This window comes from Myripristis murdjan, chromosome 3 (genome assembly GCF_902150065.1).
Source record: "Myripristis murdjan chromosome 3, fMyrMur1.1, whole genome shotgun sequence".
Lineage (NCBI taxonomy): Eukaryota > Metazoa > Chordata > Actinopteri > Holocentriformes > Holocentridae > Myripristis > Myripristis murdjan.
In genome coordinates, this window is record NC_043982.1 from 27,085,863 (window position 1) to 27,109,523 (window position 23,661).

Here is a 23,661-nt window from a genome sequence, read left to right on the forward strand (position 1 = left end):
TCTAATAATATAAACAGCCAGAGCAAAAAAGAAGACTGTATGATGCCACCAAAAGTCAGCAGGAGAGCAGCAAAACACTCCGAAACAATGTATGGAACCAGGAATAGTCTCAAGTTCAGTGCAAGTGCCTCATAAAAAAATGAAATAAATACAAAAATATCACTATTTAAGTGAGTGATAATCTGCAGGATTCTCACTTTTCCTGACTGTTATGACACATTTGGTGATAAGCAGTCGTTTTGGTATTTTGAAGGAACATGTCCTCAGGATACTCAAGGCTTTATTTTGGTTACAGCATGGTGGATGGTGGGGCTTTGTGCCAGGGAAGTGGGATATTCAATGAGTGCACACTATTTTTTTTTTTCCTTGACTGCTGCGTCTCCTTGGTATTTTGGTGACTTGCTGTGAGCTTGACTTTACGCAAGCATGCACTTTGCTATTTTTGCAGCTTTACTGGACAATGCGTGCATGAACAGATCCTACTCAAAATCTTATGTGGGTGATGTATTGGCCAGTTTTGATTCTGCCTAGTCTCCACTTTCTCAAAAATGAGAGATGAGATACTACTTGAAAAAAACAAAAAAAAAAAACTAAACAAACAAAAAAAAAAAAAACAAGTACAGTACTTAAAATTGGTGCATATAGAGGAATGAAAAACTAAAAAGTTGGCTATATGCAGACTATATACAGTAGGCGATCTAGCATTTGTGTTTGAGTAACTTCCCATCTCTCATTCCCAATTTATACATTCGTTCTTTTGGGAATCCCTTTTCTCTTGGATTTCTACCGGATATGGTTCTACTCAGACCAGAGCAACTTGGTAATCAAACATGCTATATCCTAAAAAGCAAATTTAATTTAATGGCCTATTATTACCTCATGACGATTCTGCACCTGTGATATAAGAACATCAGCTTCCTGTTGGGAGAAACTGGGAAAAATAAACAAAAGTTCTCTCCAACAGGAAATTGTCATATCGCCATAGCAGCAGTGCTTTAAAAGGGAAGGAAAATTGGATGATTTGACCGGCCATGACTGAGGCTGGACCCACCACGCCCACTGATAATGTATTCCCCGCAGTTGTGCCATATGTGTCTGACCACAGGCTCTGCTGTGCGCTTTTGATTCACAAAAATAGAGTCTTCAATGTAGGTGGTGACTTCTCCCTTCTACCTTCTCATATTTTTTTCCCAAACCTCCCAAAACACTGCTATTACTCCTGTAAACATAAAACACATCACTCCCTGTGCTGCAGAAGATTTATCCCAGGAGAGAGGAACCTGCTTAAAAGTGTTTATACAGTAAATGTAAAAGCTTTAAGGTTGCATGACATTAAACTGCTGAAAGTAATAACACAGACATTTTTATGTGAAAAGGTTGTGGATTATTGCTTTAAAAGGAATAAAGAAAACAAATCAAGATGAAAAATCAAGTGTATGGCATCCAGATTTTATGCTTCTCCAAGTTTATCTATCAAACCAACATCACATTTAATTCAAAAGCAGGTAACAATACAAAGTTGTGATCCACTGCCAAGACAGAGACAAACAAGCACCTCTTCAAGTATCCAACATGAAGGAATATGTACCCATTTAGGATTACAAGTCATCAGTGCACAAGTGCGACCATAAATTTTGATGACAAAATAATAAAAGCAATAAAGGCATCTACAAGGCAGGGTGCTATTTTTTTTTTCTTCTGTCCCTTTCATTGTAAGAGACAGGCGAGGCGTGGCAGCGAGTGTACAAGCCAGGCGAGGGCTTTAGTTAATGGGGACAGACATCAAGTGGAGGGCCTCAGCGTACTGGAGATTTGATCCCTTTCGTCTTATCAGCTTCTTTTTCAAATGACCTTGCTGTGTGGACTTTTATGCCTCTCCCCTTTATTCTCTGCTGGTGATTGGATGGGACTGTCTCGTCTCAAATCTCCGCCACCTTGATGAATGTGAACCCCACCCCACTCCACCCCCCCCCACCCCCACCCCCTTTCCATTTACTGTATGTTGCATTGACCAATCCCCTCTGTCACCGGCGGTGCCACATGAATCTTCCTTCTAGCCACAGTGAGGTGTGTTCAACCACAAATAACCAAGTAATAAAAAAAAAAAGTAATATTAAGAACTACAATAATAACAAGATGCCAGTGCATTTGCATGTGTATTTACTCAGGAGATATTTGGAGAGCATTCATTCTGTCTTTCCCCACCTCAGCTTTATTCTTGTTTTCCACTGGAGTTGAAATGTTTACTCTGTGAGAATAAAGAGTTTTTAATGTGACTTTAAAGACTGTTATTATGTCTTTCAATGGGATGCAATCTCTGCTTTTAATTTTAGGGAGTGAGCACTATGTGGGCGCCCGCGGGAGCCAAACAGCTATGGTTGGTACCTCAGACAATTAATAATGCAGACGTGGAGGGATGAGAGTGCAGAGGATCCTGTTCTCGCTGCTCAACACTGTAAAACCACCTGGAGCAAGACAAGGCTGCACGGCCTAAAACACTCGCTCATACACACTCAAGCAATGCCTGCACGAGCACGAGTGTGCACACGCCTGCACACATGCCAACTTATCCTCTGTATTTTTGGATCCTAGAGCCGTAGAGCCAAAAGTTCTGGCTTTGTGAAAAAAGAGGAGAGTAAGTGGGAATGACATACCACACAATAAAAGATACAGTGGGAAGTGGAAGCAGAGTGGCACACAGGGAGGAATGCAGAGCAGGAAAGTGCAGAGAAAAAGGCCCTACAACACCACATTAAATATCCACAACTCTCCTCTTGAATAATTAATAGGTGAGCCACGGCTCTGAACTGAAAAATGCGTGTGAGAAAGCATTCTGGCATCCGAGCAGATATGAGTAAGCGTTTGCCAAGTCTGAGGTGCGAATTGGAGCCCTCCTCGCCTCGTTCTGCTATAGCGATGATGCAGAGAGGACCTCCCACTCACCAGCATGACTTCAAAAATTCCCTTGTCACTTTGGGTTGATATATAATGGAGCTGATGAGGACACACACACACACACACACACACTCACACACTCACACACACACAAACACATACACTCATAGAGAGAGTCACACACAAGGAGGGAATTTAGATTATTTTCTCCTCCTTTTCAATTGCCAGTTCTGATTATCTGTCATATTGGGGGATTCAGTTATTTCTAACATTTGACATTGTCATAACAATGTCCTCCAGCATAGCTTTTGACCCAAGTGAAAACTAATTTCTTATTTACACTATTACATTATTACATTATTTCTAATGTCTTATTTGCCCAAAAGACAATATTCAACCCCGTATTCTACAGTACACTGATACACACATACACAGTGAGGATGTTTGAATTTGGCATGTGGGACAGTGAGACTGTGGGACTGTCATCTAAAGCCATCTAAATTTTGAGAATATTCACAAATGTTCTTGAAGTCTTCAGTTCTAGATGGAAAATTGCTGTGGTTTCTTTTTGGGGCTCCAGGTACCGAAGGAGCTGTAGCCTTCTCATAAGTGGTTGGACGATTGATTCTTTCCAGTCTTCCCTACTAAAAGTATCTGGATCTCAGAAACTGTAAGAGCTACAGCGACCAAGCTTGGCAGAGATGTTGGACCCCCACCCCACCCCACCCCCACATTAAAAAAAAGTTATAAATTGGCCAGATGGTGGTCGCTATAATAACATATTTACATTGTTGCCTATAAACTATGAACCATAGCACTTGCACCTGGATTTCCTGCATCCAAATGCATCTATCTATGTAATGAACTTCCACTGTGAAGATTTCCCTTGGAAGATCTCCCACTATTTTGCATTTTGTCCCAAACAATTATTAGCTACTGCATTGAAATATCAATATGAAATTTGAAATGCCATTTTAGGATTGTTTGCGAACCTTCTGCAACAAAACATGTTGTGTTTCAATCCTGGGGGGCACCACCAATGCAAAATGTTTATATTGCATGAAAGGCCAAATGGATTATTACAAAATTAAGTATACACAATCTTTTGGTACATTTTGGTAAGTATTGATTTAAGTGGGCATGGCTCATTACAAAATTAATTTAAAATTGATCCAAAATTTTGTTGACCTAACAAACATGCCTTTAGTACAACAGTCTTCTTAGTGCAGTGCACAGAGAACTTACAGTTCAACCCCAGGGTCATGGGCTCCAATCCCATGCAATCTTGCTTTTTTCCCCACATGAATAAAAATGCTGATATGGCATGAATTCATGAATTCAAATTTAAACTCAAATTCATTCTGAAGGTCACATTAAGTTGAATGTGCAGTGCATTATGCTTGGATCCCATAAATTGCTCCTCACAGCTATACTTTAATATTCTTAAACTATCATAAAGTAAAGGTCTAATCGATAAAAACAAAACACACACTGCAAACAGTGTCCATCTTATCAAGCCAATTTAACCTCATCTTAAGTCTTAAAATCTTGTTTTCTTAAGTGAAAAAAAAATCTGCCAGTGTGATGAGAAATTCCCAATTGTTTCCAATGTAGTTTCACTTGTACAAATATGTAGAAAAAAGGCAGAGCAGCCAATTAATATCATAAAAATTCCCATAGTCTGGTTCACAGTCAGATTCTAAAGATTCTAAAATGAATTTAAGACTATATCATTTTATTTTATTTTATTTTATTTTATTTTATTTTGTTTTGTTTTGTTTTTTTTTTTTTTTTGCATACAAATACAGGTGTACTGTAATTCCCTTTATCAAAAGTCCTAACAACAATTTTCGAAAACCGCCAAAAGTGTTATTCACTAGAACACTGTAAAACTTGCAGTGTCATGGATGTGAAGGTCCCCTGCTAAGCTCAGCAGCACAACAGGGGAGTCGAGTGGGAAACTGCTCCTGAGCATGTGAACTCATGCTTTGCTTAAACACTGTTTCATCATTCCTGCTTCTGGTTCTGTTCATGGTGTGACTGTATTCAACTTTAATACAACGACCAGCAGTGTGTGACCGTGTGAATCCCAAAGAGGAGTGTCACATGCATTCTGATGCTGCAAAAATTTTCATGACAGGTTTTAAATTAAAACCAGGCTGTAGCCTGAGATATGATGGGTTGTAAGATTTTCATCTAATTCTCATCTAAGTGAAACATTAAAATAAAAATCGCTTCACCTAAATCAATAAAACTGTTATTTGGCTAAATACATTTCAGATTCAGTTTCCATTGAATCGTTCTTCTAATCCATCAAATCACATCCTGTCATTGTGATGACACAGAGGATGCCATTAGTTACAACCTTGACTATTCACACCCTTCTTCTCCTCACTGACATTATAAAAACAGGCACGCACCAACTAGCAAGCGTATAAGGGCGCACACAAACATGCACACACTTCTTCTCATTTAACTTCCCTTTCATCAACTTTGTCATTTACCTCCCTCCTTTTCATTTTTCTTCCCTTTCTGCCTCGTGGTTGCTGCAAAAAGGGGTGACTTTGTTTAAGAAACAGCAGTGTGGCTAAGGAGGGGGCTGCTTTTTGTCCTTGATCTTATTGAGAGTCTTTTGCTATTCATCGGGGCTAGGCAGCCAGGCCGGCTAGGGAGGCAATCTTATGCAGATCACATTGAAGGGCTTCATTACCTAGAAGCCAGCTACTTTTTTGTTCTCCCTCAAGGGAAGAGCGAGTGAGAGCATTAGTTTGGCAAAAGAGAGGGATGGCGAGCAAAAGAGAGACAGAGAGGGAGGAAGATAGAAAGGGAGGGAGCAGAGTGTGTTTATGAGAGAGAAAGATGCAGGGAGAAGGAAGGAGCTGCACAGAGAGAGTACGAGTCTGTAGGCTACACAGGGGAGCGGGGACAAATTACACCTGAACAATACCATCTTTACAACTGCTTGCTGGATTTATGTTAGCATAGAGCCAGGGCAAGTATGTACGTTAGTACCTGGTGTTTATGTGTGTTTGGACTTGCGCGTGTGTGAGTGTGCATAGATGTGTGCACATAAAATGAGCTTGCATACTCATTTGAGTACATGTGTGTGCTGCTATGTAAGAATGTCTACATTGGCTAGAGAGAATAAAAGCCTCAGGAGACTCTAAAGGGCTTACATTACCGTTGCTGGACCAAAGACTGATGATGTTACATACATAATTCAGAGCTACATGGGATAATAAATAACATTTGATGAATTAGTAATATGTGTTCTGTGTCTGATTTTGAGCAACCGTGAGAATGCGTGTGTTTGTTTCTTCATTACTTCTGAGCGACATATGTGCTGGCAAGGTGACAATCTGACTTGCCCATTTTCCTCATATTGGCTGTTCAATGGCTCAGTGTTAGATAGCAAAGAAAATTCTGAATTAGCAATTACTTTCCATCATCTGTGCAGTTATAGGCAGGGAAAAAATGGGTATGGCTGAACATAGGGGGAAACATTCTCAGGTTTATTGACAGGTGACAAGTATCACAGACCATCACAGGAGTGAATAAAAATAAGACTACACAGACACACACACACACACACACACACACACACATACACACTCAGAAACACACACAAGTGCAGGCGACAGTGCCAAATGAGGTGAGATAGATAGGAGTAGCAGGTTATTTACAGAGAAACTCCAGCATGTCAGTTAAATCCTTTCTGCCTTGGAGGCCTGTCCTATCCCCATTTAGCACGGCCACAGAAAAGGGCAGGCTGGCAGGCAAGCTGCCTGGCAGCTCGACAGGCCTGAGAGAGTCGGGGCCTTGGCCAGGTTCACTGCTCTGACCCCCCTCACCCCTGCTCAGCCTGCGAGCCGCCCACCACCATCGCCACAGCCGTGCTCTGCCCCGTCCCTGCCCAACTCGGGAGCCCACTCGTCAGATGTGCCCCGGCCCAGCACTGGCCCAGCTCTGGCCCAGCTGCCCACCATGTTAAAGGGCCAGGGGCCCCCTGCCACTCTGCCCATCTGCCAAGCTGCAGACCAGAGTTGAGGATCAGAGAGGAGAGAGACACAAACACCAGACACCCTCGCTCTCAGCTCTCTGCTCAAGGCTCAACAGAGATATGCCAGATAAAAGATGCACTATAAATGTGCTGCCTTTACTTATGTGGGTTGCTGTGACCCTGAAATGCTGCTAGGATTTATTCAAGTTAAACTGCAGTTAATGCATTTAGACTCAGACTTTCCAAGACCAAGATATGTTCAAGATTTACTGCAAGATCAGCATAGTACAATAATATTTTTAGGTATATCAAGGAAGGGGATTTTTATAGCACATCTGGCCCAAGCGGAGCATGAAATACTCTCAAAATAGCAAAGCTTTCCTTGTATTGATCTGAAAGACAGCGATGTGGAGAAAAATAAATGAAGAGAAATAGAAATGCTGGAGGTAAAGTACTTGATTAATTAGTCACACAGGTTTCTCATGTTACAACTGTTTGGTGCAACGACAACTGGGCTATAAATAACCATATACACAGTATATAGCCTACAGTACTGTATATATGCAACTCCATGATGCAATTTGAATGCAACTAATTGCATTCCAATATGTGGTCTTGGAAAGGAAAAGGAACGAAGAATGAACCATAAGATAAACAGCAGCTTCAACTTAACATACACACACTCAGTTTGAAGTAACATAACAATGTTTAACAGCGTTATCCTTCATGCAGGATTATGTTTCACTTACAAAGCTGTGTGAGTATTAAATCATCTGTGATCACAGTGAGGTATCTGCTGTATGTTGGAAGTGTGAGACGATCAGCTCTGATAAAGGTCTGCATCTTGCTCATTTCCATACGTCTCCCCTTGATCAAGTCTGTTCATTTATCGTCCAAATCTGTGATGACAAGGCTTTACTTATTTTCCCAGCTGCCGGTAGTGATGAGAACGTAATCAGAAACATCATTAAGGCCCTACATAGACGGCTGTGCCTGTTAGTCCTGTTACCCACGCCCATAATAACTCTGAAAATGCAAATCAACTCCAGGTAATCTATTAATGTCACTTCAATTTTATGTCTGCACTCCAATTTAGCAGATCCTGACACATTTGGCGGGGCCCTGTGCTTCCATACACGGATTCATTTTGCTGGGGTTTCAGAGTGCGCGGCCCGTGAGAAAGGGAGACGGGCCATCTGTCTATGCACCCGTTTATTAATCGCCCTGATAATGAAGTGCAGGCACCGACAAACACTCCTGGGGCTTCCCTCACATGACTTCCATCCAGCAAAACAACTTTCAGCAAGTTTGTTTCACAGCATAGCAATTATTGTCATTCACACCCCCCTAAGCGTGGGGAGGAGGGTCTAGCGACCTCTTCCTAATTACCTGAATCGTCACTTCAAGCAGACTTTGTAATTTTCAACTACATCACAACCCGCTTGTTAGCTGCAGAAGGGTGGCAGAGCCTCATAATTCCAGCATATGGTCGAAAGACATGGAGGGGGAATTTGTCAGCTTGTACTGGCCTAAAAGTCAAAAACCCCATTAACAGAAAAACAGGATCTGCTAATCCTGGGAGATTTGTGCAATTTGTGCAAATGAATTATAATTCCAATCATGGATGGGCTTGCACAAATATGGAACAAACTCACTTTTAATTGAAGGGAAATTTACATATAATCACCTCATGAATACTTCTAGAATTGACACCCAGTAAAGTAGAGATATGGACAAGAGATGCATCAAATGTAAATTTTATGAAATCAATTGATAATGATTTGAAATCCTGGACAGGCAACTGGATGCTTCATGCTCCCTCTGCTGTTGGTGTGTAGGTGCTTGGCTCTTTAAATACTCACGGTTAGATGCTAAGACCCACTCTCTGTTGCTCATCAGAGTTGCACAGAAAACTTTCTATTCCTGACCAAAGCAGCTTGGCAGTTTGCTTGATAACTGTGTTATAGGACGTAAAGGGAGAAGTTAGAGAGCACTACTGCTGGAAACCTTTGTCTTTGGTTTAGTGTTATTGAATAAAAGGAAGAAAAGATTGGGGAGCAACAAGCTCCAAGCAAAACAGTGATGACAGCTTCAGTGAAGTGGAGCCTTCGAAAGAGATGAGTATGTCCAAACAAAAGACTTTACAGTGCAATACCTAAATAATGTTGAAACAACCATTTTTTTAATCAAAGCAGTCACTCCATTTCCAATTCCTTATCACCAACAGTGGTACCCTGGCATCATGGATTACTCTGCAAATTAGATAAAACTGTGTGCTGACTGGGCATCACTCGACAGGAACAGCCATTACCTTTCGGATCTACCTCCTGGCATTGTTGCACTGTACTCTCAAAAGGCAATCCACTACACAATTAAAACTGTGGACGTCTCCTATCGCAGCCATTCAGTAAAATGAAAGTCAGAGAAAAGTCAGAGAAAGCCACACGTCTTTCCTGGCTGGCCCTTTTAAAGGAAGAACAAAGGGTCTTTCTCCTTCATTTCCCATTAACCTCTATGCTCCTCCGCACACAGGAAACATGGCGACCTTGGTGCCCCATGTCACATATCTCATCCGGCTGTGGGGACTGCTTCCTAAGGGGGATGGTGACATTCAATGAGTGGCTTTCTATCTAGCCATGGTCCTTGACAGATAAAAGGTGGGTGTTGATGTTTGTTGCTGGTCACACTGATGCCGCCCGGATACACGCTCGATAAACAAGGAGTTGGTATGACACTGATGAAGTCTGGGGGAGAGCAGACAGCTCTGTAAGTGGATGATGCTGTCTGGAAAACTGGCCTGTGATCGTCTGAATTAAGCATTTGATGGGTCCATGCATTTGAGTGGAAGCAGGACAGTCAGCAATGCTCGAGCCAACCATCAAAGTTAGTAGTAACTTAGTTAGTAACTTAGCATCCTTTAGCATATGCCATAGACTAATTACTTTTTAATGCTCTCCAGTTCCATGTTGCTGTCAAGATTTGCTCATATCCAGCAGCCTTCACATCAATGTCCGTTTATTTTTTCCTACCTTTCCTACAGACTTTATTAGTTATCCACTGCTAAGCACACTTTCAGTAGACCATTGAGTTCTGCACAAACTCTCATTTCACTGTGATGAAGATGAAACTCCATTGCAAAAGAACCTGTGATTTATGAATATGAGGCAAGAGATGAATGACTTCTTGTTTGTTTGTCCGGGGCTTCTGATTCCTTCCATAATGCCGCAGCACATGAAAACTTAACAAGACGAAAACTAGTCATTGAAAGAAAAGCCTTTCAAGCAAACAACTGAGCATTCGTGAATGTTTAATTAATCAGTAGTGACAAAAAGGGAACAACAATCAACAAAGAGATGCCGACTTCCATTTCTTATGCCGCATTCCCACTGGCAAATCACAGAGTGCTGTCAACTACCACTTTGCTCCCTATCCCATCAGTATAGCTGTTCCTGCACTACACTGACAAAGCCCTTAGAGAGCTACATTTCAACTGAGATCTAAACAATGAGCAGCAGGGATCAAGTAACAGAGTTCAGACAACAGAGTTCACAGTTATTCTGTGTTTACATGGATACTTTTGTGTGGTGTTTTGTTCCTTTTTACTTCCTCTGCATCAGCAGCTAATAAGAGGCAGTTTAAATGATCATGAGCAGCAGAACTGGAGCTAAATCATCATTAACTGAAAGAACTGATGCAAAGTCTGCAACCTACAGATGGGATTTACCAAACAGATTCCAGTACATACCTAACACCATCTGCCCTAGCATGTTATGTCAGCTTCATGACAGGTAACAAGAGGAAACCCAACGAGGAATCACAATAACAAGCGTATACCGACCAACAACAGACCTCAACACCCTCGCTGAACTCCTCCAGTGTCAAAACGGAGAAAAGACTAACTCTGATCTTCAGCCAGCTACTGATGGAAATATTTTCTACAAGGCTCCTGCTGCTCCAGGGTCAGTATCAAGGCTCTCTTGAAATGTGCGATGTACTGTTTCACTTGCAGGCTTCTGCCAATCCTGGGCGAGCTATACCTTTGAATTAAGTGACCAGACATTGGTAATTTAAATGCATGGATGGAAACAGAATGTGAATATATGAATACATTAGGACAGTGGTGACTCTAAAGTGTTTGCAGTGGTTTGTGTACTGGTATAGAGTGCTGTAAGGATGGATGCTACACTTCATGGCAATTAGCAGCACTCAATTCCATCAGACAGACTGAATGACAGCGTGGTGCTAACAAAGGTTATGCTAATACACGCAAACAGTATGATTTCTTTATTATTATTTTTTATCCTGCTGTCTGTTCCGCCTCTTACATAGAAACATTCAATCTTAAATTATTTAGGGCAACACTTAAACTATCCATGTAGATTAACCCTTTCCAAGTACACTATGCATTTTTCTTGCGCTGGAAATTTCTCTGAGGATGCAAAATAAACTGTTCAAGTTGTAAAGACCTATTTTATCAACTTCTAAACGCCCCCTGGTGCAAAATGAAGTAGTCTACAAGGCTATTCAGTGATTTCTACTCCCAGTCCCTTTCCCATTGAGTCATTCATAAAAGCCTCTATTCAAAGTATTGTAATTATACTGTTCTGATTGCAGGGACCATCAGCTCCTATCACATATTTGACTGCACACATGAAAAGGTTAAATGGTGTGATTAAAAAAAATCCACATATTACCCGAATTACGCACATTGTGAGATGGCTGAGCCTATCTTCTTTACTTAACTATGTACAAATAGTGATTTTCATTGCTCATTATTATGCTTGCCATACAACCAAGCAGCTACATGTGCCAATGCTGCTACTGTAGACTGTGTTTTATTATATTTTATCATCCAGCCTTGTTGATCTGCTCATGTTTAAAAGATCTGTGGTGGTTCACTGCAGTTGTTTTACAAGATTGCTTTTCTTATTTCATATTTGTCTATATTCCCTGTGGCCTGTGGAAGCATTTGGCCAGCTAGAGCAAGATTTATGTCAAGTTTCTTGATAATGTAAGTCATGCTATTTTACAACATTCGATAGTTTGATTTAGCTGTTGCATATTGTTTGCTGTTTTTATTTTAAGTGGGTTCAGCTGGAGCTTCAGTTGGGGCAAAATTATCCCAAATGGCATTGTGACACCCAAAAATTAACAAACAAACAAACAAATAGCTAGGTAGATTTGACCTCTATGTATAAGTAGGTATGATCTCTATATATAAATATAATTTTCTCTGAGATGTGGCTCAAAAGCAGCAACAGCAGAGACCAGAGGAGTACTTCTACGTGGACCAGAAGCCTTTACTAAGCAACACAAAAGTACCTTGTTGAAAGTCAGCTGTACAGCCAAAGCAACAACACCTCGATCCTCACTCTTCTTAATGTTCCCTGTATTGCTTCAGTAATTAACTTTATATCATTCATATTCACTTCCACAGACTCTCTTACATCTACGCAGTCATGTGGATCTTTGTCTGTCTGTCTGGCTATCTATCTAATCTATCAATCTGACCTAAATACCTCCCAAACTTCCTTTGTGTTTATTTTAGTGATAATTGAGCAGACTCAAAGTTCATCTGGCATGTGATATTTCAATCAAGGCAAATTATATGTTCATCAGCCCTCGGTGATTCTCTCACTTTTAAAATGCATCAGTGCACATGCATTAATCAACAACAGCAAGAATAACAACAGTAAAGAGAAGGTTGATCATCAAATATGTATGTGCCTTTATGGTGACATAATCATTAACAGTGGACTTTCACTGTGTATTGCTGTAAAATCAGAAAGAAAAAAAAGTAGACTTGATGCTGGAACTACTGCTACAGGTCAGCAAGCTGCAGCTCACCTCATGGTCAAAAGTCCCCCTCTTTCTCTGTCCCATTTTAAAGCTTCTGCCCATCTTCTGCCCAGTCTTATTTTAGATCCTACTGGAGATCCCAAGGTTTCTTAAGATACCAAATATGCCATTTTGGGAAATGTGCGTAAAATGATGCACAGGATCTAACTATTTTGTATGTAAAATGTGAAGCCATAAAACAATGCTATCTTGGGATTGAATATGTCCCTCAATGTAAGTGTGATGTAGCTTCAGTGAATTGTTGCAACTAGCAGATATAGAATACAATATGGAAAAAAAACTCTAAATTGGAAACTATTTATGGGCCAATTTAAAGAGAAATCAGTTTAAGGTGTTAACCCCTGGGTTCATCCCTTATAGCATGGTAAGCCTACACTTTACTCAGTGTATGTAATTACATTGCTATAGTGTGCTATTAGTGAGATACTACTGATTTGATTTTATTTATCATCCTTAAATTTTCATTTGCCAAGATGTTCACAGCTGGTCGGCATGTCACTTACACAGAGCTAGTTTCCACTTGTTCTCATTCCCTCATTATTTTCAAGCAACAGCCCATCAGAGATCACCCATCTGTGGCATGTAGCACATTGTTTACTGTGTGGCAGAGAGCAGAAATTAAGTCTGCCCATGCTGACTCACCAACTGTAGACATCTCAGGAACAGAGGCCCGGTACGGGCCTTCGATGAACTGCGGAGGATTGTCATTGATGTCCTGGACTTTGATGATGAACTCGGACGGAGGCTCCAAGGGCTCGTCTGTGTCTGCGTTAATAACTTGGGCTGTTAGCGTGTACTCGGCCTTCTCTTCACGGTCCAGCCTCTTCATGGCGTGGATGTCACCCGTCATTTCGTTGATGGCGAAGATAGTACCTGCCCCCTCGCCCGCTAAGACATACTTGATGTTCTTGTTGCCAACATCCAAATCTGTGTGTAGCTGCAATAGAAGTGGAAGAAAAATAGCAGTTGAAGTTCAAATGTGCAGCAAAGTCATAAGTTTGATGTTTAGAGAGAGGGTTTTTTTAATGAATGCAAGGTGACCTGCTCAGCAGATTTTGCAGCTTCGCACATTGTAAATACAGATAAGTGTACAGGACACTGCAGTTTTGATAACAGGGGATCTATGTGTTTTGCTGCTGTGCTTTGCGGCAACTGAAGTAGCAGGGATACTAAACATGGCTCAACATGCACTTTGCTAAATGAAGCCCGTTGGGGACAATAACTTTATAAGTAGCACAGGAAATGGACCTTAGCCTACATAGTGCCTTGTGATAGATCACAAATACATCATACAAATACACATTGTGGTAGATATTGCTCCCTGCAGTATGAAGTTCACAAAACTAAAAAGCTGGAGGTGCTTTGAATGTGGCATTGAATAGTAAAGTTACAATAGTAATACATCAGAACTCATGAAAAATTAAAGACCAAAACGCTGCACAATATGATTCATGCTCACGAATAACTAAGCCCCAAAGTTACTGGACGATACTGCATGTTCCTCATTATTTTTGTAATTACACTTTCATTAGTTCACCAAAGCAGCATTACGTGCTAGGCTGAGCGTTTGGCTCCCACTCACTCATAGGCTGAATATAACTAATGAGTCTGACAATGCTACACGAAGCCATTGTGAACATCTGTGGACTTCAGAACAAGCAAAACCCCTTCTGTTGTTTCAAGCGAATACAGAGATGGAGGAAAAACAATCACAGATAGAAGGGAGCGAATGTGGGGAGAGAGAGAGGGAGAATAAGAGTCCAAGTGTAGAACTTCGTTATTATTCAGACGAATACAGGAATTGCTTCCTTTGCTGTGAGTCACCTTTCAAATAAGCTCCTTGATCCCAAACGTAAGTTAAGTTAGTTGAAGACAGGAAGGGAAAGACATGAAGTTGAACATTTGCAAATTCAACAACGCTCAGCCTAGTTGTGACATGGCTGGCAGCCCTCCTCTTTCAGTTTATGTTTGTGTTAATATATCTCTATCTAAAACCTAGACACACACACACACACACACACACACACACACACACACACACACACACACACACAGGCATGCATCAAAACATCTGTATTCAGCAGCTTTAATTTCATTTCTTGCCACAAAGTTTCAACAGAGGCTCCTGTGGGAGCGTGGCTGGGGTGCAGCACAGCAAGGTAAAAATCTGTCTGTGAAAACCCGACCTCTAAACCCCCCCGCAATGTTTTTATAAGCCTGCTTTTATGCATATACTGTCTCAGAGGTGTTGTTTGCAGACACTGACAAAGCACATTCACTTAAATTGTCACACCTTGCACTTTTGTTTTCCTAATTGTGCCATCATTTCACATGAAAGATGTAGCTCATTAACACAAATGCCTCGCAACATCCTGCACACTGAGAAACACTTTAAATGAGCCCAAATTAATGACAGTCTGTCATTATATTTTTCATCCTATGTGTGAGTTTGTGAGTGTGTGCAAGGGCATGCAACTGAGCATGCATGATTCTGTGTGTGCATGCATGCCTGCGTATGTGTGTGTGTGTGTGTGTGTGTGTGTGTGTGTGTGTGTGTGTGTGTGTGTGTGTGTGTGTGTGTGTGGCGTGTGTGTGTGTGTCTCCTTCACAGGAGGTAGACTGAAAATTTTAGCTTGCACATTGACTTTTGTAGTACCATACATCAGGTATAAAACTTGACTGAATGTTTTTGCATAAAATAAGATGGTTGCATTATTGGTCAGTGGATACCAATGTGTGTGGCTGTGATACTGTTAGGATTAGAGGCTTCATTCCGACCATGACAACCACTATATGTAAACCTATGTAAAGTCCCATGTAAAAACCCACGTGATTTCATAACACGTGTTGTTTGGACGCATTTTCATGTGAACATTTTTTCTACTAATTTTAATTTCATGTTTGAAAATTTCAGTTTATGGAGAAAAAGCTGTTTTATGTAAATAGTTTTACAATTTTTAACCTCTTTCCTGTTTGTGTTTGAATGGTTACTATGCTGTGTAGCTAGCTCAGAAAAGCTATGGCACACTGGAGCTGACAAGTTCACGTTGAACATTGAAGATTGGCAAGGAAAATCTCTTCTTAATTATTGTGTGGAAAAGGAGCATATATAATTTGTGAAAAAAAAATGCCTTGCATAAAAAACCCCTCATGAATAATTGTTAACGCATGTAACATAAATCAGCACTTGCTGAACACTGCCACTGTAACTAAGCAAAGCCTGAGAGTGTGGCCGAGCTGGATGTAGCGTGCTGTGCTTCTTGATACTGATATTGTCTCCTCTAAATGCCCTTCTCACCCACTTATTAGACAGTCCTGACACCTGAGTGCACAAGCGATCATCAAAGAGTACAATTATGGAGAGGAGAAAAAAAATGTCTGCCACAGGTCCCTGTCATTATCCCAGTTGCCTGAGCAACTGAAACAGCATGAACAATCAGTGACATTGACTGTGGCATTCAGGAAACAAACAAGTAACAGATAACAACAGCCTTGATGATGATTATGTGCGACATTGCAAGGTGTAGTAACCAGTGTCGGTGTCATTACTGAAAAATGAAACTCACATTTCTTTTCTTAAAAGTAACAAATTACTATTATTTACTGTTACCATTATTACTATTATCATTATTTACTCACTGATAAATTACTTGGTTACAGTTCTCATTGCATTACTCTTGTGTTATCCCCTAGAAAGGGACATGACATGATTACAGTAACACATTTCTTTATTAACCCCAACACTTAAAACAATCATCACAAATGTATTAACACTCCTGATGGGCAGCTTAGCACCTTGCATGGCAGCCTGTGCCATCAGTGTGTGAATGTGTTTGTGAATAGCTGAATGTGAGGCATACATTGTCAAGCACTTTGAGCGGTCAGTAGACTAGAAAAGTGCTATAGAAATGCAGTCCATTTACCATTTATTAATAGTCACATCACTGGAGGGCTATTTAGATACATATGGATCACTGACCATGCTTTGCTTAATTTACAGCTGAATGGTAGTTGTGATCACAGAGCACACAGAGATGCTGATTGGCTTGTCACTGGTGAAAACAGAAGAGACAAAATGTAAATAAGTCTGGGCTAGAGATGCGTGGAGGCACCACTATTTGTATTTGTATTTGTATTGGGGCAAAATAATTAGTATTTGAACGTGGGGAAAAAAGTGGGTGTGGCTCAAATCATAAGTGATTTTTTTGGATTGGATTGGATTTTAACCACAAAGAAATATGAAATGTCTGGAAAGAATCTGGATAAAAGTAGTTACGTTCATGCAGGAACAACCCAATAGTAGAACAGCACAAGAAATATAAATAATGATACAAATCAAATGAAAATATTGCTGTGAAAAGATGGCACAGAGATGACTTTCTGTTTCTGAGCTCTGAACACAAAAGCTGCTGTCGTCATCGACTCTGATTCTGCTGAGGATGGCTGACAGCGGTGGCAGCCATTCTAGTTTGAATTAGAGAACTTCAGAGCCAATCACTTGCAGGAGGCATTTCCCCTATTCAAGTTGGGTTAAAAAAACAAACAAAAAAAAAACAACAACAACAAAGAAACATATGTTACATATTGTATATTATTTAAAGCCAAACAATTTAAAAAAAAAAATCAGAAGGGTAATTTATTAATACGGTACGATACGATACAACTTTATTGTCAGCTTACACTGAAATTTGTTTTGCCTCCATGGCATCAGCGTTCACCATACAATACAAACAGGACAAAACTGGTTACAGACAAAACATTGCAGTACATTACAAGACGGAACGATGGACAGGACAGGACACTGGAGCAGAGCAAGCAAAACACCGAACCTCTCCTCTGAATCATCGATGTTGGTTTAAAAGCAGGACAGACTGATATACAAAAGAGTTCTTTAGTCTGTTTTTCTTAAATTTAGGGACTCTGAACCGCCTCATGGATGGCAATAGTTGATATTCACCATTTAAAACATGTAAGGGGTCCGAAGAGATACTGTTTGCCAGTCTAAGCATGCTCTTAGTGTGGGCTTCTTTGAAAGAATGTAGCACAGCCTCAACAGGCCTACCAGTAAAAATCAGAAAGCCGTAATTCGTGACTTGCCAACTATGGGTTCAAGATTGGGTGCATCTCTAGTCCTGGCCTACTCTAGAGGGGATACACTTCGTCACGCTGTAATATTTTGTGATCGGGTCTGCTTGTGATTTTCGGTTAATTAACAAGCTGGAAAAAAAACAGAGCAAATCCACAACCCAGACACTTGTGTATTCATGTTTGCAGCAGCATTTTGTCACTTGTAAGTCAAATATTTGATTGCCAGTTTTAGTTAGGCTTACATTAAATTAATTGCTGTAACCTAAATACTTTTGGGAATATAATACTTGTATTGTAGTGAAACGTTTATAAATCTGTACTTGCAAGTCTTCAACTGAATGACATTATCACTATCACAATGAATGTATGTAGCTCTATGGTGGCCACAAATGCAGTTTTCAATGGACGAAGTGTGTCAAAAATAATGCTAGACATGCTGACATGAGCTAAGACTGAAAGGTGTGGATTGCTTTCTCCTGGTGGACATGGCTTTCCAAGTATGATACATTGTGTTCTGTTGTTTCTATACCTCATGTCCTCATATTCTGGCACAATACAGAACACAACTCCTCCAAGGTACACCAATCTGAAGACAGGAAAAATATAACCACGATTTCTGGAGTAAAATCTGCACCAGGGAAATGATCCGAAAAGTAGAAAAACTTTGCATAAGAAATAGTTAGGAATGCATAACAACAAAAGTGAGTGCAGCGTAATTATTCAAAACCATAAAGGTAGGGCAAGGCAAGGCAAGGCAAGTTTATTTATATAGCACCATTCAGACACAATGCAATTTAATGTGCTTTACAGAGGCATAGAAATACATAAATTTAAAAGACAATAAAAACAGAAACAAAAGCAAAAACAAGCAAATAAATAGTTAAAGAAGCCCTGCAATGGACTGGCGACCTGTCCAGGGTGTTTCACTGCCTTTGCCCTATGAGCGCTGGGATAGGCTCCAGCACTCCCCCACGACCCTAGTGAGGATAAGCGGTTTAGTAGATGAATGAATGAATGAAATAGTTAGAGAAGTCAGTCAGTTAAAAAGAAGTCATATTTTAATTAATTGGAAAGCCAAAGTAAACAAGGTTGTTTTAAGGTCTGGTTTAAATGAGCTGACAGTTTCAGCAGACCTCAGGTATTCAGGAAGCTTCTTCCACAGGTGTTAACGTAGAAACTAAATGTTGCTTTGTAACATACAAGTAAATCACAGATGTGTTTAGAGCTTTATAGACCAGTAGGAACGTTTTAAAGTCTGTCCTTTGGCACACATGAACCCAGTGCAGTGATTTAAGGACTGGTGTAATGTGCTCCAAACTCTTTGTGTTAGTGAGGACTACACAATAGTGTAGCTGAAAATAAATGCATGAACAGGTTTTCCCGTGTCTTGTTCATCCTGAGATCCTTCAATGTTTGCTATGGTAATAGTAAGCTGATTTTGTAATTGTCTTTATGTGGCTTTTGAAATTTAGGCCTGAGTCCATAATTACAACAAGATTTGTAGATTTTTGTGTCATGGACTTAAGGTGAGCTCTGACTTTTAATCATTCTTCTTTGGGGTTCAGTTGTAAAAAAAAAAAAAAATTCTGGCACATCAACTCATTGATTTATTCAGCGCACTAAATCAGCAAATTTAAGGGACTGTAGTTATATGGTGACACTTAGAGTTGTGTGTTAATTATGGTAAGAAATGTTGTAACATTCAATCATCTAAGCAAGGGGGAGCATGTAGATGTTAAATAGAGGAGGCCCGAGAATGGACCCTTGAGGAACTCCACATGAGTTTTTTCACTCTGATTCATAGTTACCAATTGACCCAAAGTAGTCCCTATTTTGTAAATATTATTTGAACAATTTAGCACAGTGCCAGAATGTCTTATACACTTTTCCAGTCTGTAAAGCAGTATCTTATGGCCAATCATGTGAAATGAAGCACCAAGATCCAGTATTAACTAGAAATGAAATTTTAGATTTGTCCTTGCTCAGATGAATGTAGAATTTTAAGTGCAGTCTCAGTGATGTGGTGTGGTCAGAATCCAGTCTCAAACACATTAAAACAGTTGCACGAAGAAAGTGTTAAGTTGCTGAGAAACAATCTTTTCAATGATCTCTCATAAAAAAAGTAGGCACGATATGGGTCTGCAGTTATTTATTATTCTGCCATACAGATTAGGATTTTTTAAAAAGAGGTTTAACTGTGGTCTTTAGAGAAATATTGACTATATATTGATATTGACTATACTAAATATTGAATATTGATTGATCTATAGTGCATCTGATGCTATGCAATTGAAAACATATTCAAAGAAGCTTGTAGGCAGAGTATAAAGACAACTGGTAGTAGGCCTAAGGTGTTAGACCATTTCTGTCATAATGTAGAGGGTGAAAATGTGCTAAATTCACCAGAGAAGTCTTACGTGGAGGCACAGGCAATTTTGCCAGATATGGAGTTAAGCCAAACAGACGGTTTCAGGCGGTATGGTATTATCTGTGAAGAAAAAAAAAAAAAAAAAAAAATTGCAAAGTCATTATATGACATGGTGGATAAAAGTTCAGGAAGATGATGGTGAGGGGTTTCTCAGTCTATCAACGATAGTGAATAAGATGTATGAATTATTGTTATTATAATCTCAGCAGGATGGTGTTACTCTTTTTATTTCCAAGTTATGTGAAGTCTCTCCTTAAAGATGTCACAATGAACATGGATTTTTTCCCTGTAATTACTATTATTATAATTATTATTATATCTTGTATGGAGGTGAACTGAGTCTACAGTACAGAGGCAGCTACCTTGTCTGTGACAAGGTGGTACAGTCACATCACACAGAATGCAGTGTTTTCATAGGCTGAGAGAGTCATTATGACTGCTGCTGTACTCTCAATACTGAAAAGACAGACGTCCATATATTGCGAAGCTGCAGTCCAGGATGATGAAGAAAACCTTGGCTGATTGGAGAGATTATCCTGTGGCAGTGCTTTGTATGGAGGACTAAAAGGGACAGAATGAAATAAATAAATACATCTTTAAATAAATACTTAAAAGTGTCATTAATTAATTAAAATGGGAATTAAATAAATAAATGTGTCATTAAATAAATAAATGTGTCATTAAATGTGACATTAATTCATTAAAATACCAGTTCATTTAATGTAAAAACATATATATAATTATTTCATTATTTATTTAATTATTTCATGGACCGGTGTTGCAGTGCTTCATGAATTAATTTTATCTGTCAAAGTCACCCATCAAAGTCAGTGGGCGGGACTAACGTGAATCTAGCCCAATCGATTGCTTAGGTCTGAAGCCTGGAAGTCTGCCGGAGCCGGAGGAGTTCTGCTGAGAGCCTCTCCAGTTAAAGTTACTGCTTCTCTGAGTAGTTCTGGGCAACTTCTCGACATTTTGTGGCTGCACCTATCTAGCACGCATCGCGCACCGCAGTAACATTTGCTCCTGCAAATCCCCCATTTGCTTGAACCGAGTAAAGGTTGCGCCACCAAGTGTGTCAGAATATCAAATCAAATCAAATCAAATCAAGCTTTATTGTCATTAAGCTACACATACAGCAGTAGTGCACACAAAATGAGATAGAGTTATTCACTTATGATCCCCGACTGATGGTAAAGTCAGCAGTTTAAAAGTCTAACAGCTTTCTGGAGGAAGCTGTTGCTCATTCTAGCGGTTTTGCTTTTCACCGTTTGCCTGATGGAAGCAGCTCAAAGTATTTGTGGAGCGGGGGAAAGGGGTCTCTGGCAATGTTCAGTGCTCTACTCCTGCAGGGATGGGATGTTTCCATGGAGCCATGTCTCCGCAAAAGCAAGCACACAGCAGTCTCTCTCCTGCGGGTGTCTTAGCAAGCGTAGCTCGTCCAGCTTGTTGTCGAGGGAGCGAACATTAGAGAGCAAGAGCCACGGTCCTGCTGGTCTGGAGGGGTTAGCCTATAGCCTTTAGCCTTTAGCCTTTAGCCTTTAGCCTGTAGCCTTTAGCCTTTAGCCTTTAGCCTGTAGCCTGTAGCCTGTAGCCTGTAGCCTAGCGTGGATCCCGGCTCTCTTCCCCCTCATTTGTTTACGTTCGCACCGCTTGCGCTCCCTCCTGTCCCTGGTGACAGCCGGTGTAGACGCAGGTAAAATCCCGTGCTGGCGTAGTGTGTCCACATCAAAGCAGAATGCCTCAGTTCTTGCAGCATGCTTTACCTGATGTTTAGTAAAGTCTCTCGGCTGTAGGTTATGCAACCTGAGCGTCTGGGTTAAGCAAAACAGTTAAAAACTTTCACTCTAGAATATGTTTACTTGCTCTGCATTAATTGATTATCTGAAGTCGATCTGTCTTGGCTTGCTGTGCCGGGTAACCAATCAGGTGTTAGGATCCGCCCACTGACTTTGATGGGTGAGTTTGACAGATAAAATTAATTCATGAAGCACTGCAACACCGGTCCATGAAATAATTAAATAAATAATGAAATAATTATATATATGTTTTTACATTAAATGAACAGGTATTTTAATGAATTAATGACACATTTAATGACACATTTATTTATTTAATGACATATTTATTTATTTAATGACACATTTATTTATTTAATTCCCATTTTAATTAATTAATGACACTTTTAAGTATTTATTTAAAGATGTATTTATTTATTTCATTCTGTCCCTTTTAGTCCTCCATAGCTTTGCAGCAGTAGCAAGTCTCTGCTTCATGCCTGTGTCTGTTGTGCATGCACCCCCGCACAGGCTTGCAAGCACACACACACACCCACACACACACACACACATTCATGCACATGGGCATACCTCCATTTTCCAACCACAACCCCCAATCACAGCTGCATGGGACTGCTTATCCTGTCAGCGGAGGAGGAAATATGTCAGTCCCTGCTGAAGATGGGCTTTTACGGCAATCACTGGAACAATCACTGTGTCCTAATGAGGAAGATTCTACCGATTCTGCACCCCCCTACCCACCACCCCCCTGCCTCCACCCCGGCCCTAGGCTCCACATACTTAAGTGTAGCGGTAAGCCCTACATGGGGAATTAATGACTCTGCTCCTTGTCAGGGCAAGTGGTAGATAGGGCATACACTCCTCCCATGCATGTACCAGGCGCGAAAGTGAGAGAGAGAGAAAGAGAGAGAGCAAGGCAGCAAGAGAGACAGCGAGGACATCCTGTCACTGTGATGCGGGTTGTCAGCCACTGTCTGCTATAACAGACTGCCTGCAGTACGTCAGAACACTTTCTCATCTGCCTCTCTAAATCTTACCTCAGTTAGTCTCACCTCAGTTAATCCTTGGTTTGGGTCAGAGATTCTCCTCTTTGCTGCATGTGACCTTAGGAAACTCTGCAATAGCATAAGAGGACTAAAATTCTTTACTTAAGTAAAAACAGCAACACGATAATGGAAATATGCTCTATATTTAAACAAGAAAGTCCTGCCACCCATCCTCATTTTTCCTGGATTGCTCTGGATATGTGTGTGTTCTGGATTTTTTGATAGTCATTTGTCCTGGAGAAAATGAATTTTATTCCAGGGCATGAAATGTCCTAGAATATGACCAATTGCATCTATTTGGCCTACTCCTTCAAGTATGCTTGCAAATAGAATTTTATCCAGTCACATAATTGCATCAAGCATTTCAGTAGTTGGCTGTTTCAGAAAGGCTTCTTCTCATTACATATTTTAGATAGGGCCCTGTGAGTGACAGTTTGACCTTGAAATGATGTCCATTTCTTTAGGACCTGTTGTTTTTTTTTCCAGCTGTTCAAAGCTGTAGCCTACTGATATTTAAATTAATTGAAACCACATAATAAATAAAAC

At 40.3% G+C, this 23,661-nt stretch overlaps 1 protein-coding gene across 3 annotated transcripts in view; it reads right to left on the reverse strand.

The window, feature by feature from the left end:
- Positions 1-23,661, reverse strand: part of cdh8 (cadherin 8) — a 103,277-nt gene that overhangs the window by 51,736 nt on the left and 27,880 nt on the right. For all 3 annotated transcript variants that reach the window (XM_030048493.1, XM_030048491.1, XM_030048492.1), the window contains exon 2: positions 13,397-13,691. In XM_030048493.1, coding sequence (XP_029904353.1) covers positions 13,397-13,691 — 295 coding nt within the window. The remainder of the gene's footprint in view (positions 1-13,396; positions 13,692-23,661) is intronic.